Below are 20152 nucleotides of genomic sequence, written 5' to 3'. Positions count from 1 at the left end.
TGTTGTGGTGCCATATTCTTTCCATTTTTTAATAATGGATTTAATGGTGCTCTGTGGAATGTTCAAAGTTTCAGATATTTTTTTATAACCTAACCCTGATCTGTACTTCTCCACAACTTAGTCCCTGACCTGTTTGGAGAGCTCCTTGGTCTTCATGGTGCTGCTTGCTTGGTGGTGCCCCTTGCTTAGTGGTGTTGCGGACTCTGGGGCCTTTCGGAACAGGTGTATATATACTGAGATCATGTGACACTTAGTTGCACACAAATGCACTTTATTTAACAAACTATGTGACTTCTGAAGGTAATTGGTTGTACCAGATCTTATTTAGGTGCTTCATAGCAAAGTGTGAATACATATGCATGCACCACTTTTCTTTTTAAATATTTATTTTATTTTATTTATTTTTTCCATTTTTTTCCTTCATATTAAAAAAATATATATATATATATATATAAATAAATATGTCTTTTTTTTCATTTCACTTCACCAATTTGGACTATTTTTGTTTATGTCCATTACATGAAATGAAAATAAAAATCCATTTAAAGTACAGGTTCAATAGGCAACAAAATAGGAAAAACGTCAAGGGGGATGAATGCTTTTGCAAAGCACTGTATTATCTCTAACCAGACATGACGTCCACAGGAGAGCAGCACTAGTAAATATGTTGTTGAGTGACGCAACACACAGCACGGCGCGTTGGAGCCGTCATGGCACATCTGCAGTACAATGCTAATTTGTGTCTCCAGATGGACAACCAGTTAATAACAAATCAATGGAACAAATCAATGGCACAATTAAAACTGGAGTAATTGGATTAAGGGACAAATAGAGAGATCAACCATCTGCTTTGTTGTCATGGTCACTTGGCAGGCACAACAAGCTTCCCCCTAAAGTCAGGAGTCCCTGCCCATCTCCCAAAAACATTTGAAACCCTACCTCTTTGAAGAGTTTCTGAAATAACTCTAACAGGGCACTTCTCTTTTCCTAAAATACTTTGTTCAGAGAAAATGTATTTGACAAGATTGTGATTTGTTGTTGTCTCACCTAGTTTGAGTCAATGAGTATCAAACTCTTTGTTATGACAAGCCTAAATCATTTCAAGAGTAAGCATTTGCTTAATTAACAAGTCACATAATACGTTGCATGGACTCCACACATACAATTAGCTATAAGGTCCCTCAGTCAAGCTATTCATTCAAACACAGATTCAATCATAAAGACCAGAGAGGTATTTCAACACCTCACAGAGAAGGGCAGCTATTGGTAGATGGGGAGAAATCATAAAGACCAGAGAGGTATTTCAACACCTCACAGAGAAGGGCAGCTATTGGTAGATGGGGAAAAATCATAAAGACCAGAGAGGTATTTCAACACTTCACAGAGAAGGGCAGCTATTGGTAGATGGGGAAAAATCATAAAGACCAGAGAGGTATTTCAACACTTCACAGAGAAGGGCAGCTATTGGTAGATGGGGAAAAATCATAAAGACCAGAGAGGTATTTCAACACTTCACAGAGAAGGGCAGCTATTGGTAGATGGGGAAAAATCATAAAGCAGACACTGAATATCCCTTTGCTCATCGTGAAGTTATTAATTACACCTTTGATGGTGTATCAATACACCCAGTCATTACAAAGATACAGGCATCCTTCCAAACTCAGTTTCCAGAGAAGGAAACCGCTCAGGGATTTCACCATCAGGCCAATGGTGACTAAAAAACAGCTTCAGAGTTTAATGGCTGTGATGGGAGAAAGCTGAGGATGGATCAACCACATTGTAGTTACTCCATAATATTAACCTAATTGTCAGGGGAAAAGAAGGAAGCCTGTACAGAATAAAAACATATTCCAAAACATGCATCCTGTTTGCAAAAAAAAGAAATGGAATAGAGCTAAACACAGAACAAATCCTAGAGGAAACCCTGATTCACTCTGCTTTCCACCAGACACTGGGAGACAAATTCACCTTTCAGCAGGACAATAACCTAAAACACAAAGCCAAATATACACTGGAGTTGTGTACCAAGACAACATTGAATGTTCGTCAGTGGCCTAGGTCTGACTTAAAATCAGCTTAAAAATCTATGGCAAGACATGACAATGGCTGACTAGCCATGATCAACAGCCAACATGACAGAGCTTGAAGAATTTTTAAAAGAATAATGTGCAAATATTATATAATCCCAGTGTGCAAAGGTGATTCCACTATATCCCTCAGGGGGGTGAACACGTAATTACAGAGCATTATGTGTAGATCAGAAAATGACAATGAAATATATTTTAGTCTCACTTTGTAACACAACAAAATGTGTGAAAAATCAAGAGGTGTGAATGCATTCTGAAGGCACTGTATCTTAACATGAATGCACTAACTGTAAGTAGCTCTGGATAAGAGAGTCTGATGACTAAAATGTTAACACGGATGTAATGTCCAATCATCAGTTTTGGAGGGTTGATTGGTACCTCATTTTGGTTTGGTAAACACATTGATTAAGACTTTTATGGGTTTCCTTTTTCTTTACCCAGCAAATAGCTTCATTATGCAAATGTATTTCCTGTGAATAAATATCTCTTTTGACAGAATTCTCTTGCTTATTTGGTGAAGCATTCAGAAATTCATATCCATGTACTAGGCAAACCTCATAGCTGGTAATACTGTATATTCCACATCCTTGAGGTGAACCAAATCAACATTTAAAAACACATAAGGGATAGTAAGAGAAGGAAACATCTCAGTCCGTTAGCAAGCCAATGTCTTTGATTCGACATACAGAATAATGAGACTTCTTCCTGTATCTCCAACTCTTCAGAAAGTCCATGTAGTCATCTGTAATCACATGTTGAGATCTATCTCACCAAAGAGAGCCCTGAGGGGATTTAGGATTGAACAGAACCATCTACAGGACATATCCTCCAATTGACCCTGAAACATTACACCACTTTTAACATTGAAGATGGTTCTTATATTGCAAGTTGTAATAAGACTGGCACTGCAATGTTAATTACTTGTCAGAACAGAGTGAGAGGCCACTCACCTCCAGCCACTGTCCGTGGGACTGCATTTTGATGAGGACGCAGGGGTCTGGCTTGGACAGGGCGTCCCGGTCTGAGATGCCCTTGCAGGTCACCCGCAACTCCACTTTGGCCAGGCACGGGCTGTTGAACAGACCAAGGGTGTTGGCCGCAGACTCATAGATGTTGCTCATGGTGTGTGTGTGTGGCGAGTGTTCTGCAAGGGAGACAAACACACATATCACAGTGATTACAGGGAGTCGTCACTCATCATTCAGCACACGCACGCGCACACACACATACTTCATCTACTTTATTTACAAATACACACAAACATCCCCAAACACTGTACATTCAGGAAACTTGATTATCACGAGGGCTCTTTGTTCCTTTAGAAGCCCCTCCGCCCCCACAGCTGTCAAACTGCTGCTAATTATCCCATGCTGATTTGATGAGCACACCAGACAGGATATGATAGCATTTTCCTGTCCAGCAATCACCTAATTAATCTCAACCCTCCAATTAGCCCGTCAAGGTAAATGAGATCTGTGAGATGTGAAGTGATGATCCCAATCAAGCTCTTGCTGCTAGTGATTCTCTGATCCACCTCTACGCAGACGACACCATTCTGTATATATCTGGCCCTTCTTTGGACACTGTGTTAACTAACCTCCAAACGAGCTTCAATGCCATAAAACACTCCTTCCGTGGCCTCCAACTGCTCTTAAATGCAAGTAAAACTAAATGCATACTTTTCAACCGATCGCTGCCCGCACCTGCACACCTGTCCAGCATTACTACTCTGGACGGTTCTGACATAGAATATTCAATAACTACAAATACCTAGTTGTCTGGTTAGACTGTAAACTCTCCTTCCTGACTCACATTAAGCATCTCCAATTCAAAATTAAATCTAGAATCGGCTTCCTATTTCACAACAAAGCATCCTTCACTCATGCTGCCAAACATAACTTCGTAAAACTGACTATCCTACCGATCCTTGACTTCGGCGATGTCATTTACAAAATAGCCTCCAACACTCTACTCAGCAAATTGGATGCAGTCTATCACAGTGCAATCCATTTTGTCACCAAAGCCCCATATACTAACCACCACTGTGACTTGTATGCTCTTGTTGGCTGGCTCTTGCTTTATATTTGTTGCCAAACCCACTGGCTCCAGGTCACCTATAAGTCATTGCTAGGTAAAGCCCCACCTTATCTACGCTCACTGGTCACCATAACAACACCCACCTGTAGCACACGCTCCAGCAGGTATATTTCACTGGTCTCCATAACATTACTCACCTGTAGCACACGCTCCAGCAGGTATATTTCACTGGTCTCCATAACAGCACCCACCTGTAGCACACGCTCCAGCAGGTATATCTTACTGGTCACCATAACAACACCCACCCGTAGCACACGCTCCAGCAGGTATATTTCACTGGTCACCATAACAGCACCCACCCGTAGCACACGCTCCAGCAGGTATATCTCACTGGTCTCCATAACAGCACCCACCCGTAGCACACGCTCCAGTAGGTATATCTCACTGGTCACCATAACAGCACCCACCCGTAGCACACACTCCAGCAGGTATATCTCTCTGGTCACCATAACAGCACCCACCCGTAGCACACGCTCCAGCAGGTATATCTCTCTGGTCACCATAACAGCACCCACCCGTAGCACACGCTCCAGCAGGTATATTTCACTGGTCACCATAACAGCACCCACCCGTAGCACACGCTCCAGTAGGTATATCTCACTGGTCACCATAACAGCACCCACCCGTAGCACACACTCCAGCAGGTATATCTCTCTGGTCACCATAACAGCACCCACCCATAGCACACGCTCCAGCAGGTATATCTCTCTGGTCACCATAACAGCACCCACCCGTGGCACACGCTCCAGCAGGTATATTTCACTGGTCACCATAACAGCACCCACCCGTAGCACACGCTCCAGCAGGTATATCTCACTGGTCACCATAACAGCACCCACCCATAGCACACGCTCCAGCAGGTATATCTCACTGGTCACCATAACAGCACCCACCCGTGGCACACACTCCAGCAGGTATATCTCTCTGGTCACCATAACAGCACCCACCCGTAGCACACACTCCAGCAGGTATATCTCTCTGTCACCATAACAGCACCCACCCGTAGCACACTGTTTCTCTCATCCCCAAAGCCAATTCCCCCTTTAGCAGTCTTTCCTTCCAGTTCTCTGCTGCCAATGACTGGAACTAATTTCAAAAATCACTGAAGCTGTAGACTCATATCTCCCTCTCTAACTTTAAGCACCAGCTGTCAGAGCAGCTCACAGATCACTGCACCTGTTTATAGCCCATCTGTAAATAGCCCATCCAACGACCTCATCCCCATACTGTTTTTTTTGTTAGTTTTTTTGCTCCTTTGCACCCCAGTATCTCTGTTTGGACATTCATCTTCTGCACATCTATCACTCCAGTGTTTAATTGGCATTGAATTGTGTCAGCTATTTTTTCTCTTCTATTATTTTGAACGTAACAACATGAATTGTGGGGTATTTAGAGTACTGTATAGGTAGAGAACATTGAACAGAACAAGGCTATGTCAATAACATACATCTAACAAATATGCAGATAGAACCTGAAAGTCCCAAGCTCTTGGCTTGATAATAACTAATAAAAAGAAAGTGATACTATGGATCAGAAGACAACAGCAGCTTGTTAATTCAGACAAGGTTACCACCACTGTAGCCCTGGGGAAGCAGACAGGGTGACCACCACTGTAGCCCTGGGGAAGCAGACAGGGTGACCACCACTGTAGCCCTGGGGAGACAGGGTGACCACCACTGTAGCCCTGGGGAAGCAGGGTGACCACCAAGCAGTAGCCCTGGGGGGAAACAGACAGGGTTACCACCACTGTAGCCCTGGGGAAGCAGACAGGGTGACCACCACTGTAGCCCTGGGGAAGCAGACAGGGTGACCACCACTGTAGCCCTGGGGAAGCAGACAGGGTGACCACCACTGTAGCCCTGGGGAAGCAGACAGGGTTACCACCAAGGTAACCCTGGGGAAACAGACAGGGTTACCACCACTGTAGCCCTGGGGAAACAGACAGGGTTACCACTAATGTATAGCCCTGGGTAAGCAGACAGGGATACCACCACTGTAGCCCTGGGGAAGCAGACAGGGTTACCACCACTGTAGCCCTGGGGAAGCAGACAGAGTTACCACCACTGTAGCCCTGGGGAAGCAGACAGGGTTACCACCACTGTAGCCCTGGGGAAGCAGACAGAGTTACCACCACTGTGTAGCCCTGGGGAAGCAGACAGGGTTACCACCACTGTAGCCCTGGGGAAGCAGACAGGGTTACCACCACTGTAGCCCTGGGGAAGCAGACAGAGTTACCACCACTGTGTAGCCCTGGGGAAGCAGACAGGGTTACCACCACTGTAGCCATGGGGAAGAAGACAGGGTTACCACCACTGTAGCCCTGGGGAAGCAGACAGAGTTACCACCACTGTAGCCCTGGGGAAGCAGACAGGGTTACCACCACTGTAGCCCTGGGGAAGCAGACAGGGTTACCACCACTGTAGCCCTGGGGAAGCAGACAGGGTTACCACCACTGTAGCCCTGGGGAAGCAGACAGGTTTCCACTACTGTATAGCCCTGGGGAAACAGACAGGGTTACCACCACTGTATAGCCCTGGGGAAACAGACAGGGTTACCACCACTGAAGCCCTGGGGAAACAGACAGGGTTACCACCACTGTAGCCCCGGGGAAACAGACAGGGTTACCACCACTGTAGCCCTGGGGAAACAGACAGGGTTACCACTACTGTATAGCCCTGGGTAAGCAGACAGGGTTACCACCACTGTAGCCCTGGGGAAGCAGACAGGGTTACCACCACTGTAGCCCCGGGGAAACAGACAGGGTTACCACCACTGTAGCCCTGGGGAAACAGACAGGGTTACCACTACTGTAGCCCCGGGGAAGCAGACAGGGTTACCACCACTGTAGCCCTGGGGAAGCAGACAGGGTTACCACTACTGTAGCCCTGGGGAAGCAGACAGGGTTACCACCACTGTAGCCCAGGGGAAACAGACAGGGTTACCACTACTGTATAGCCCTGGGGAAACAGACAGGGTTACCACTACTGTATAGCCCTGGGGAAGCAGACAGGGTTACCACCACTGTAGCCCTGGGGAAGCAGACAGGGTTACCATCACTGTAGCCATGGGGAAGCAGACAGGGTTACCACCACTGTAGCCCTGGGGAAGCAGACAGGGATACCACCAATGTATAGCCCTGAGTAAGCAGACAGGGTTACCACCACTGTATAGCCCTGAGTAAGCAGACAGGGTTACCACCACTGTATAGCCCTGGGGAAGCAGACAGGGTTACCACCACTGTAGCCCTGGGGAAGCAGACAGGGTTACCACCACTGTAGCCCTGGGGAAGCAGACAGGGTTACCACCACTGTAGCCCTGGGGAAACAGACGTGGACAGAAGATTCCACTTCCCTTTTCATTGAAACTGATAGAGTGGTGTTCTAATCAAAGTGTCCTTCTCTGAGTAATTGGATTTAGCCTGACAAGCTAATAGCTAGCGACATCGCGGAACAACAGTCCCGCCGACCGATCCCTGAGCAATTAAACTCTCCATGGAGAGAGAGACAGACAGACAGACAGACAGACAGACAGACAGACAGACAGACAGACAGACAGACAGACAGACAGACAGACAGACAGACAGACAGACAGACAGACAGACAGACAGACAGACAGACAGACAGACAGACAGACAGACAGACAGACAGACAGACAGACAGACAGACAGACAGACAGACAGACAGACAGACAGACAGACAGACAGACAGACAGACAGACAGACAGACAGACAGACAGAGAGAAAAATTGATCTGACACCACAGCCTCTAGGCAATCTGCTCTTCTTGTCTGAGGGATTTTTACAAACCATAGGTACACCGTTAGTGAATATCAGAATATCTGAAAACTGATTATCTATTCATCAGCTACAGTCCCTCAATTATCCAATAGAAACTCTCCTTTGCAACTGTTGGACTACTGAAGTCCACCTAGATCAGCTAGATGCAGGCAAGAGTGTGCAAGGTCCTATTGAATGTGTCATTGTCAGACACCTTGATTACTCCAATTTTTATCTCGACCTGTGCACCTACGTTGTAAACTTTCATTCATAGGCTGGGTTGTAGCAACCTCATGATGGGTACAGGGAAATTAGAGTATCACGTAGTAGCCTAAACCTATTGATGTTACATTGTGCTGGGTGAATGGAATTTGAATGACAGTCATCCAATATGCTGTAATAGAAATGCCATGCTCGTAAAAAAAGAATCGTCCTCCCTCATCTTCAACGTCACCGACCGCCACTGAAGCTCATCCATCAAAACCTCTGTCCTCCATCATCCATCATCCAGCCACCAGAAGGTCCATAACCAGCTGACAGGGTCGTACATTACAACTAAACGAACAGCCATGTTTACATACTGTAACTCCATGAAAAACTCTTTCCCAGACATACACATTGCCAGCATGTCAATATGAACCATCCCTTCACACACATACACAGGACAAGTGCACAGCTAGTGAACGACAGTGAGTAAATAAGCAACAACAACAACAACAACAAATATTTTCCCAGTGGCACTGACTTGATAAATACTTTCTTGAGAGAAAATATACTTGATACGATTGTGATGTGTTGTTGTCTCACCTAGCGATGTTAAAATGAATGCACTCACTCTGGATAAGAGTGTCTGCTAAATGACCCCAAAATAAATAATGAACAGACCGGCACCGGCCCCGACGCCCTGACTCCCCTGCACTTCTGGTCGATTTTTCAAGAACTGTTGTTTTTTTTCTGGCTGAGGCCCATGCTATTTCTGTTCTGCTCAAGTAGGCTACTTGCTGGAGCCAACTCTATTCTAGGACACGCCTGTAGCAATGTGCTTCTATGTTTGTAAACGCAGGTGTGTGTATTTGTCTATACAGTACGTAGGATTATGGATGTATATGTGTGCATACTGTTGAAGTGTGTGTGTGTGTGTGTGTGTGTGTGTGTGTGTGTGTGTGTGTGTGTGTGTGTGTGTGTGTGTGTGTGTGTGTGTGTGTGTGTGTGTGTGTGTGTGTGTGTGTGTGTGTGTGTGTGTGTGTGTGTGTGTGTGTGTGTGTGTGTGTGTGTGTGTGTGTGTGTGTGTGTGTGTGTGTGTGTGTGTGTGAACATATATGTGTCCGTGCAGTAGACCCCTGACCTCAGACAGTGGCAACCTGTAAAGGCTTTGTTAACAGCTGTGACTGAATGTGCTACTGCTCTCTGTCACAGCAGGCCTCATAAAAGTGCTGATGCAGACACCATGGCAATGTATTACAGACAGAACACTGGCTATTGCCGGCACCCTGGTGTTCAATAGCAGAAGAAAGATCAAGAACAAAGAAGCACAACTCAATTGAACACATTGACCTTCATCGAGGGAAGCTAATCTACTCTGGAAGTCCAGTGGACATAAGGCAATAGCCATTCTGGATATGAATGTCTGCTAAATGAATGTCATGTCTAATGTTTCATTTCCAGAGCCGTACTGTGTAAATCCCATTCTGCCTGTCTCCTGCCATCGCACTCTCGGCCTGGCGATGAGCAGCACTCCCCCTGGTCAGGTCTCACAGAGGCTTTAGGTTCATCTCCACAACATGAGCTGAAAATCCCAGTAGATTGGAGGGGTTTTGCTGGAATCCAGCAGGATATCCTTCCATTGCCTGCTTGACTCCCAGCAGTGTGATCTGAGCATGAGGAAGGACTTTATCTCCTCTATGTTCCTTCTTTCAGATGCCACAATATCAACTGAGCTACAGGCTACCCACGCTAAATCAGGTACAGATGTAGGATCTTCATTTGAGACAGTTATGTACAGCAGGAAAATAATCCTGCAGCAACAGGAAATGTGTGGATTATAGTTCATGGAAATGTTTTTTTTCTATTTGGGCAAATCAAATCTGACATTTTAAACATATAATAAACTACAAGTTTTACATTTCCTGCATTGCAACAGAGTGATCCAATTAAGATCCTACACCTGTAACACTCCCCTGGCACTGGACAATGCAATATCATTGTCACATTATTGCCAGTCAGTTACAGTATCATTTCCCTCCTGTTCAGCTCCACTTCCTGAGCCAGGAGGCCAGTAATCCTGGAGGAAATCAGATGTTATTCACAGCAAACCCAACATAATCTGATTACAGTAGATCACTTCAAAACACGGTTGAAATACAAATGTCAATCATCTGAATGTTACACATTCTCCTTCCTCTCTCATTACCCATGATGCCTGAGGCTCAGGGCTGGGGATGACATAATTTATTCTCATGGTTGATGAGATGGACTGATGGTGTGAGAATGTTATGGGGGGAGTATGAGCTGCCACTCACACTAACCTCCATGCTCCATTGGAATCCACACTAAATGGATCTGCTTATTGCCTGTGGCAACACCATGGGGGGGTAGAGGCATTGCCTGTGTCAACACCATGGGGGGGGGGGGGTAGAGGCATTGCCTGTGTCAACACCATGAGGGGGTAGAGGCATTGCCTGTGTCAACACCATGGGGGTAGAGGCATTGCCTGTGTCAACACCATGGGGGTAGAGGCATTGCCTGTGTCAACACCATGGGGGGTAGAGGCATTGCCTGTGTCAACACCATGGGGGGTAGAGGCATTGCCTGTGTCAGACATGGGGCGGTGCCTGTGTCAACACCATGGGAGGGTAGAGGCATTGCCTGTTTCAACACCATGGGGGGGTAGAGGCATTGCCTGTGTCAACACCATGGGGGGGTAGAGGCATTGCCTGTGTCAACGCCATGGGGTGGTAGAGGCATTGCCCTTGTCAACACCATGGGGCGGTAGAGGCATTGCCTGTGTCAACACCATGGGAGGGTAGAGGCATTGCCTGTGTCACCACCATGGGGGGGTAGAGGCATTGCCTGTGTCAACACCATGGGAGGGTAGAGGCATTGCCTGTGTCAACACCATGGGGGTAGAGGCATTGCCTGTGTCAACACCATGGGAGGGTAGAGGCATTGCCTGTGTCAACACCATGGGGGGGTAGAGGCATTGCCTGTGTCAACACCATGGGAGGGTAGAGGCATTGCCTGTGTCAACACCATGGAGGGGTAGAGGCATTGCCTGTGTCACCACCATGGGGGGGTAGAGGCATTGCCTGTGTCAACACCATGGGGGGTAGAGGCATTGCCTGTGTCAACACCATGGGGGGGTAGAGGCATTGCCTGTGTCAACACCATGGGGGGTAGAGGCATTGCCTGTGTCAACACCATGGAGGGGTAGAGGATATTGCCTGTGTCACCACCATGGGGGGGTAGAGGCATTGCCTGTGTCAACACCATGGGGGGGTAGAGGCATTGCCTGTGTCAACACCATGGGGGGGGGGAGGCATTGCCTGTGTCAACACCATGGGAGGGTAGAGGCATTGCCTGTGTCAACACCATGGGAGGGTAGAGGCATTGCCTGTGTCAACACCATGGAGGGGTAGAGGCATTGCCTGTGTCACCACCATGGGGAGGGGTAGAGGCATTGCCTGTGTCAACACCATGGGGGGGTAGAGGCATTGCCTGTGTCAATACCATGGGGGGTAGAGGCATTGCCTGTGTCAACACCATGGGGGGGTAGAGGCATTGCCTGTGTCAACACCATGGGGGGTAGAGGCATTGCCTGTGTCAACACCATGGGGGGGTAGAGGCATTGCCTGTGTCAACACCATGGGGGGGTAGAGGCATTGCCTGACTGATGTTAGGGTTAAGGATTGGGCAATATTTATACTGTAAGAAATTTACCCATTTGTTATAATTAGCATATTCTTTGCAGATAATAAGGACGCTACTATGAACTTAAACTATTCATTGCATAATGAGCTCTGACTCGAATGTGGTCTGTATATTTCACAGTTGCCATGGAAGCAAGGGGAAGGGATCCCCTTTTTTCCAACCTTCATTCTAAAACTCTCTCAGCGTCAGACACACCTTGCTACCAAACCCTCTGCTGTTGTACTGTATTGTCAAAGGCGTGGAGTTGAATTCCATTTCCCCCCCTGACCACCACTTCTACGTGTCATGCCAGGAGAATAGACAAATATACAACTGCATCCTGAGTTCCTTGGAAATCCCTGCAGCTCACTGCATATTTTTGAACCCAGTTAAGCAACATTTCAATGCTAGTAATTACACTTTCACTGAATGATGAATGAACCCGTCCATGTGATTCAAACCTGGTTCCATTAACAAAGGCCTGTCTCTGCGTATTTAATAATTGGGGAGGGTAATGGGTTCAGAAGCAACTTTAGAAGTAAAGCTTGGATCAGTTTCAGATGAAAGGGGAGAGGAATGTCCCTGCCTGGTGTTGGTGTGTTGTGTGTTGTCATTCAACGAGGTGTCAGAATGAGGTGAGTACCAATGGAGGCTGCCCGAGGGGAGGATGGCTCATAAAAATGGCTGGAATGGAGTGAATGGAATGGTATCAAACATATGAAAACTATCCTCCCCTCAGCAGCTTCCACTGAGTGGGTAGATACTCAGCTTCCACTGAGTGGGTAGATACTCAGCTTCCACTGAGTGGGTAGATACTCAGCTTCCACTGAGTGGGTAGATACTCAGCTTCCACTGAGTGGGTAGATACTCAGCTTCCACTGAGTGGGTAGATACTCAGCTTCCACTGAGTGGGTAGATACTCAGCTTCCACTGAGTGGGTAGATACTCAGCTTCCACTGAGTGGGTAGATACTCAGCTTCCACTGAGTGGGTAGATACTCAGCTTCCACTGAGTGGGTAGATACTCAGCTTCCACTGAGTGGGTAGATACTCCACTGCTTCCACTGAGTGGGTAGATACTCAGCTTCCACTGAGTGGGTAGATACTCAGCTTCCACTGAGTGGGTAGATACTCAGCTTCCACTGAGTGGGTAGATACTCAGCTTCCACTGAGTGGGTAGATACTCAGCTTCCACTGAGTGGGTAGATACTCAGCTTCCACTGAGTGGGTAGATACTCAGCTTCCACTGAGTGGGTAGATACTCAGCTTCCACTGAGTGGGTAGATACTCAGCTTCCACTGAGTGGGTAGATACTCAGCTTCCACTGAGTGGGTAGATACTCAGCTTCCACTGAGTGGGTAGATACTCAGCTTCCACTGAGTGGGTAGATACTCAGCTTCCACTGAGTGGGTAGATACTCAGCTTCCACTGAGTGGGTAGATACTCAGCTTCCACTGAGTGGGTAGATACTCAGCTTCCACTGAGTGGGTAGATACTCAGCTTCCACTGAGTGGGTAGATACTCAGCTTCCACTGAGTGGGTAGATACTCAGCTTCCACTGAGTGGGTAGATACTCAGCTTCCACTGAGTGGGTAGATACTCAGCTTCCACTGAGTGGGTAGATACTCAGCTTCCACTGAGTGGGTAGATACTCAGCTTCCACTGAGTGGGTAGATACTCAGCTTCCACTGAGTGGGTAGATACTCAGCTTCCACTGAGTGGGTAGATACTCAGCTTCCACTGGTGGGTAGATACTCAGCTTCCACTGAGTGGGTAGATACTCAGCTTCCACTGAGTGGGTAGATACTCAGCTTCCACTGAGTGGGTAGATACTCAGCTTCCACTGAGTGGGTAGATACTCAGCTTCCACTGAGTGGGTAGATACTCAGCTTCCACTGAGTGGGTAGATACTCAGCTTCCACTGAGTGGGTAGATACTCAGCTTCCACTGAGTGGGTAGATACTCCGCTTCCACTGAGTGGGTAGATGGGAGTGGGTAGATACTAGCTTCCACTGTTCAACATGTCACTCCCACTGGTACAATGTTACAGCTACACTACAACACCTGCTCACTCTGACAGTGTCAAACTATAGGAATGTTTTTGCTTCAGCCCAGCACTAACACACCGTATTCAACTACTTAAACCTTTGAATCAGTAGTGTCGGTGCTGGACTGAAACCAAAGCTTGCACAATCCGCAGCGCTCCAGGGCTATAGGGTTTGAAAAAGCATAAGTCGCTCAGCTCAATTACAGGTGAAAGGATACTTTCTGAATTTCACCCGAGCCACTGAAAACCAGATGCAGGGACATGAGGGGGGGTCATCTCGGACTTTCTATCTGTAGTCATGGAATTCTCAGCAAGGCGAAGGACACATTTGTGTCACCGTCAGTCTGAAGTGATGCCTCAAGACGTCCTGGTTTCAGTAAGCTGATATCTCTCAATGATAAAAATGCCTCTTCGCTATTCATGGAAACAGAAGGCAGTGAGAAAACACCTCTTACAGGAAACCTGAAAACAATGAATCATACAGCAGTCAGTGTGCATGGACTACTCATTACTCATACGAGCTCTCAGAGGCAGACCAGAAACTGACAATGCATTTCAAAAGCAAAAGGGAAGCGTGTGTTATTAGTTGGATATCCATTCATTTACCTTTCCAATGAACGTCCTTATTTATTTAACAGTGGTCAGTTCATCAGGTTGACCAACACATGTCAGTGCTAACAAACCCCAGCTCTTCATTCTTTTTATAATGGCAGAGAATGAATGACTTGTCTTAATTCATTTACACACACACACAGAAGCCAGGGTAGGACGGAATGGAAAGGCATCACTGGAGGCTGCTGAGGGGAGGACGGCTCATAATAATGGTCAGAACGGAGCAAATGGAAAGGCATCAAACACCTGGAAACCATGGAAACCATGTGTTTGATGTAGCATTTGATACCATTCCACTCGTTACGCTCCAGCCATTACCACAAGCCCGTCTTCCCCAATTAAGGTGCCGTCAACCTCCTGTGAATGCCATCAACAGGAGCAGTATGAGTTAGACTCAGCTGGCAATAACACATCAGATATGTTTTTCAGCCACTCACAGGAGAGAGATTCAGGTGTATTTGCATATTCATAGAAACATCACGATCAGTTCCTTGTTGGCTTCTTTTTAGGGGGAACTCCCTCTAACCGCTCTCTCTCTGAGCAACTGTTTGTGTGTAGGCATGCAGCTGCACTTGATCAGACAAGATCATTTGGTTAGGTATAATTCTCTTGATCAATTTACTATATTTTTGCTAATGCCTGCATGTGTGTAAGCTACAGGTCTTTATTTAGAAAGTAGTATTATTGTTATTATTTTACATGCCTTCAGAAGGAAGCCATTTTTATTGTCAATCACAATTATTGGTCAGTGCTTGAAATGGACTGAAATAGGTGCCTGTACTCATGTTTATATTTAGGAGCAGGAGACCTAAAATACTTATAGTATTCTATACGAGGAACAGGAGATCAAGCAGTAGAAATGTTGAGGTGCCAGTACTCAGCTCCGGTGAGCTCCTGCCCAAGTCAAGCACGGTTCTTGGTTCAAATTCAGGGTGTTGATTGCACGCCCTCCATAGGTCAGGAAAAATAGTTCTATTGAAAGACTGGGAGAGATGTTAGACTGAAGTAGGGCAGTGCAACAGGGTGGCAGGTAGCCTAGTGGTTAAAGGTGTTGGGCCAGTAACTGAAAGGTTGGTAGCTGGAATCACAAAGCTAGCATCTGCTAGATGACTAACCTGTAACAGCATACACAGCTAGCACATTTAGTTCCTTGGAAGTTGTAGGAATGTACATTATTGATTCTGGGAACGAAGTCATAAGTTCCTGACCGTTAAAAACTGAAAGTTATTTAAACATTCTGAGAACGGAAGTAAACATTTCTCCTGTTCTGGGAATGTACATTTTTAGGTTGTAGGGAGGTTCTGAGAACATTTTTCTATGGTTCCCGGAAAGTTTTCCTGGGAGGTTTTATTAATGTTCTGAGAACGGAACTGACAGGTTATTTGACGGTAATTAAATAGCATTCTGAGAACATGTTCCAATAAGACTGCTAGCTTAGTTGAACTGTTTTGAACTCCAAGCACAAGTAAGACACATGGAAATGTATTTGCTTAGGCATTAATCCTGAAACACATGGAAATGTATTTGCTTAGGCATTAATCATGGAAACACATGGAAATGTATTTGCTTAGGCATTAATCATGAAACACATGGACATGTATTTGCTTAGGCATTAATCATGAAAACACATGGACATGTATTTGCTTAGGCATTAATCATGAAACACATGGAAATGTATTTGCTTAGGCATTAATCATGAAACACATGGAAATGTATTTGCTTAGGCATTAATCATGAAACACATGGACATGTATTTGCTTAGGCATTAATCCTGAAACACATGGACATGTATTTGCTTAGGCATTAATCATGAAACACATGGACATGTATTTGCTTAGGCATTAATCATGAAAACACATGGAAATGTATTTGCTTAGTCATTAATCATGAAACACATGTATTGTTATTGTGGCATGGCATCGGGCTCCTGAGTGGTACAGCGGTCTAAGGCACTGCATCTCAGTGCTAGAGGTGTCACTACAGACATCCTGGTTTGAATCCAGGCTGTATCATGACCATGATTGGGAGTCCCATAGGGTGGTGCACAATTGGCCCAGTGTCGCCCGGGTTTGGCAGGTGTAGGCTGTCATTGTAAATAAGAATTTGTTCTTAACTGACTTGCCTAGTTAAATAAAGGCAACTTTTTTTATTATTGTGAGATACAAACCTATGATTTCCTGCTCCCTATCCATGAAATGAGTCGACCACGCCATCAGGATGGCGCTGGCATGACATGTTTTTTTACTCATACAAAGCTGTTCATTTTAGTCTATTCAAACAGACCCTATGTCAAAGGAAACAAGCACTCATTAACATCAGATGTGGCCAATTAGTGGGTGAAGCCAACACACCTGAACACACTTAACCAGATAGAGGATAGAGAGTTTTGTTGATGCTGAGAACGGAACGTATACGTTTTAAAATAATATTCTTAGAACCTTCTTTGAACTATACTTATGTTTTCTTGTGGTTTTTATGGACAGTTTTCTTAATTCTCTGAGAACATGACTTTAAATAGAACCACGAGGAAACGTGCAGAAAACGTTATGCTGAAGTGCTGAAATTCCCCAGAAGAACGTTGTTTCATAACGTTCTCTGAACATTCTGAGAACATGACTTTGAATAGAGGAAACCTGTAGGAAACGTTACGGGAAGGTTGTATGCAAAACAACCGTAGTACAACCCCACTCTCGCCAAGCACTAAGAAACATATGGTTCTGGGAAAATGATGTGCAAACTGGGTACTCTAGTGACCTGCAGCACAAACTACATCAGATAACCATCCCTGTTCATATTAGGTGACGAAACCATAACGACCCTGCCCTGTTAATCCATTCAGGGTGAATGAAGGATGCTCATAACTGCATACAGATTCAATAAAAACCACCAGGTTCCACAGCCCAATTCAGTTGCGTAATAACACAGATTGGCAAGAGCAGGTATGGTGACAGGTAGATATGACCTCATTGTTGCTGGACATATTTGAAGTACTGTTACCAACACATTTTCCTGCAACACTTGCAAAATATATGATTGATGTAGCCTTTCCTACAACCTGTCCATTATTCAGCCTTGAAAAGAAAGCCTTGAGAATCTACAGGCAGGTGTCACACATAATAAACTAGGCCTATGTAAAACTGGGGGAATTCCAGCATCAGAAACATTTTGATCAACAAAGTCAATTATAACAGATATTATTTAAAAAATGTTCAATATCAACAATTTTCAATGCATGTTTATGAAAATACTTTGTCATTGATTCTAAACTCACCTTATAAAAACATGAACAAAAATAATCCCAAACCAGTGATGCTGACAAAAAAAAAAAAAACTTTTCAAATTCAAATGCTCCGATTTGAGCAAACTCGCTAAGAAAGATGACTTCACCACACAGAGAACCAAACCCCATTCTCAATCCATTGTTTATATCAGCAGCGATAGAGGAACCTGCCCTCTTGACGTTCAATCTAGTTGTGTCTCCCCCTTTCCTCTTTATGAAAGACGGTTGGAGAACAGTCCCAAAGATGATTTCACGGGCTCCCGCATCACTTCAGATGCACCCTCTTCTTCAATGAGATGTTGCTGCGCGCCGCGCTATCACTAACTTGACAATACTGCCCTCTGGTGGCTGTCGTTTTAAATTAGTTAATTAGTTAATTAGTTAACACCTGTCACACTTGAAATATCTTGTGCTTCGTACCCACCACATACTCTCAAAATGATAAATAGATGCTTTCACGTTAGTTCACCACTCTGTATTGATCTGTCAGAAAGCCATTCATCAGATCTTGTTCACTCTATGGTAATCAGCCTCTCACACATAGCCCTAGGTTTAGTGACTAATTATGTTAGTAATTGCTCTTGAGGACAAGACAGAGGATATGAGGGGTATAAGTATTGAGGCTTACGAAACACGTTTTTACTATAAGGAACAACATTATAAACAAAACATGCAACAATTCCAAAGATTTTACTGAGGTACAGTTCATATAAGGAAATCAGTCAATTGAAATACATTTCACATGACAGGGAATACAGACATGCTTCTGTTGGTCACAGATACCTTAAAATAAAGGTAGGGGTGTGGATCAGAAAACCAGTCAGTATCTGGTGTGACCACCATTTGCCTCATGCATGGACACATCTCATTGGCATAGAGTTGATCAGGCTTTTGATTGTGGCCTGCGGAATGTTGTCACACTCCTCTTCAATGGCTGTGCAAACTTGCTGGATATTGGCGGGAACTGGAACACACTGTCGTACACGACGATCCAGAGCGTCCCAAATATTCTCAATCGGTGACATGTCTGGTGAGTATGCAGGCCATGGAAGAACTGGGACATTTTCAGCTTCCAGGAATTGTGTAAAGATCCTTGAAACATGAGGTGATGACGGAGGATGAATGGAACGACAATGGGCCTCAGGATCTCATCATGGTATCAAATTGCCATCGATAAAATGCAATTGTGCTCGTTGTCTGTAGCTTAAACCTGCCCATACCATAACCACATCGCCACCATGGGACACTCTGTTCACAATGTTGACAACCATCAAACTGCCCGCCCACACAACACCGTACACTTGGTCTGCGGTTGTGAGGCAGGTTGGACTACTGACAAATTCTCTAAAACTACTGACAGATTCTATAAAATTATGTTGGAGGTGGCTTATAATAGAGAAATTAACATTAAATTCTATGGCAACAGCTCTAGTGGGCATTCCTGTAGTCAAAAGGCCAATTGCACGCTCCCCAAAACATGGCATTGTGTTGTTTGACAAAACTGCACATTTTAGAGTGGCTTTTTATTGTCCCCAGCAAAAGGTGATCATGCTGTTTAATCAGCTTCTTGATATGCCACAACAGGTGGATGGATTATCTTGGCAAAGAAGAAATGCACACTAACAGGGATGTAAAGATATTTGTGCACACATTTTGAGAGAAATATACATTTTGTGCGTATGGACAATTTCTGGGATATTTTATTTCAGCTCATGAAACATGGACCAACACTTTACATGTTGCGTTTAAATTTTGTTTAGTGTACATTGCTATGACATCATTGGTAGGCTATTTCCTTTACAATATTGAATTATCAATAAAAATGAAAGGGTAAATGTGAGTATTATTTGATATTATATCAACGTTATTGGGGAGGGAGGGGGGTAGAAATGTGCCATAGCAGATAGACTTGCTTTCTGATCAGTTACAGTTACAAAAGCTCATTAAACTTCAAATAATCAGAAGTTATAGGAGGACGGCTCATTGTAATGGCTGGAAAGAAATGAATGAACGGAGTCAAACATGTGGTTTCCATGTGTTTGATCTGTTTGACTCCGTTCCATTAACTCATTCAGCCATTACAATGAGCCTGTCTCCTATGGCTCAAAGAGTGACTACAGGTAATTGATTCATTTTAAGATAGCTAGGTGAGATAACCACATACAGTATCACAGTCATGAAAGTCTAACTTTTCCTCAATAAAGCAGCTATCAGCAAAGTCACCTGCTGCGACCCTAATGGAGGTTGGGACTTTACTGTCTGGGAGTCACCTAGATAAGATTACTATCATGTACAATGACATTTTAGTAGATTGATTTTAGGAAAGTTCATATTTCAAAGTCATTTTCA

The 20152-nt window shown here is 44.9% G+C and overlaps 1 protein-coding gene across 2 annotated transcripts in view; it reads right to left on the bottom strand.

Annotated features, from left to right (window-relative positions):
• LOC124023814 (copine-4) overlaps positions 1 to 17838 on the bottom strand; it is a 90437-nt gene extending 72599 nt beyond the window's left edge. For both annotated transcript variants that reach the window (XM_046338026.1, XM_046338027.1), the window contains exons 1-2: positions 17795 to 17838; positions 3038 to 3231 (exon numbers count right to left, since the gene is read on the bottom strand). In XM_046338026.1, coding sequence (XP_046193982.1) covers positions 3038 to 3208 — 171 coding nt within the window. In that variant the 5' untranslated portion in view covers positions 3209 to 3231; positions 17795 to 17838. The remainder of the gene's footprint in view (positions 1 to 3037; positions 3232 to 17794) is intronic.
• Between the last annotated feature and the right edge of the window lie 2314 nt (positions 17839 to 20152).

This window comes from Oncorhynchus gorbuscha, unplaced genomic scaffold (genome assembly GCF_021184085.1).
Source record: "Oncorhynchus gorbuscha isolate QuinsamMale2020 ecotype Even-year unplaced genomic scaffold, OgorEven_v1.0 Un_scaffold_1680, whole genome shotgun sequence".
In the NCBI taxonomy this organism is placed as follows: domain Eukaryota; kingdom Metazoa; phylum Chordata; class Actinopteri; order Salmoniformes; family Salmonidae; genus Oncorhynchus; species Oncorhynchus gorbuscha.
Note: the sequence above shows the minus strand (reverse complement) of the source record. Positions and strands in the feature narration are given on the sequence as shown.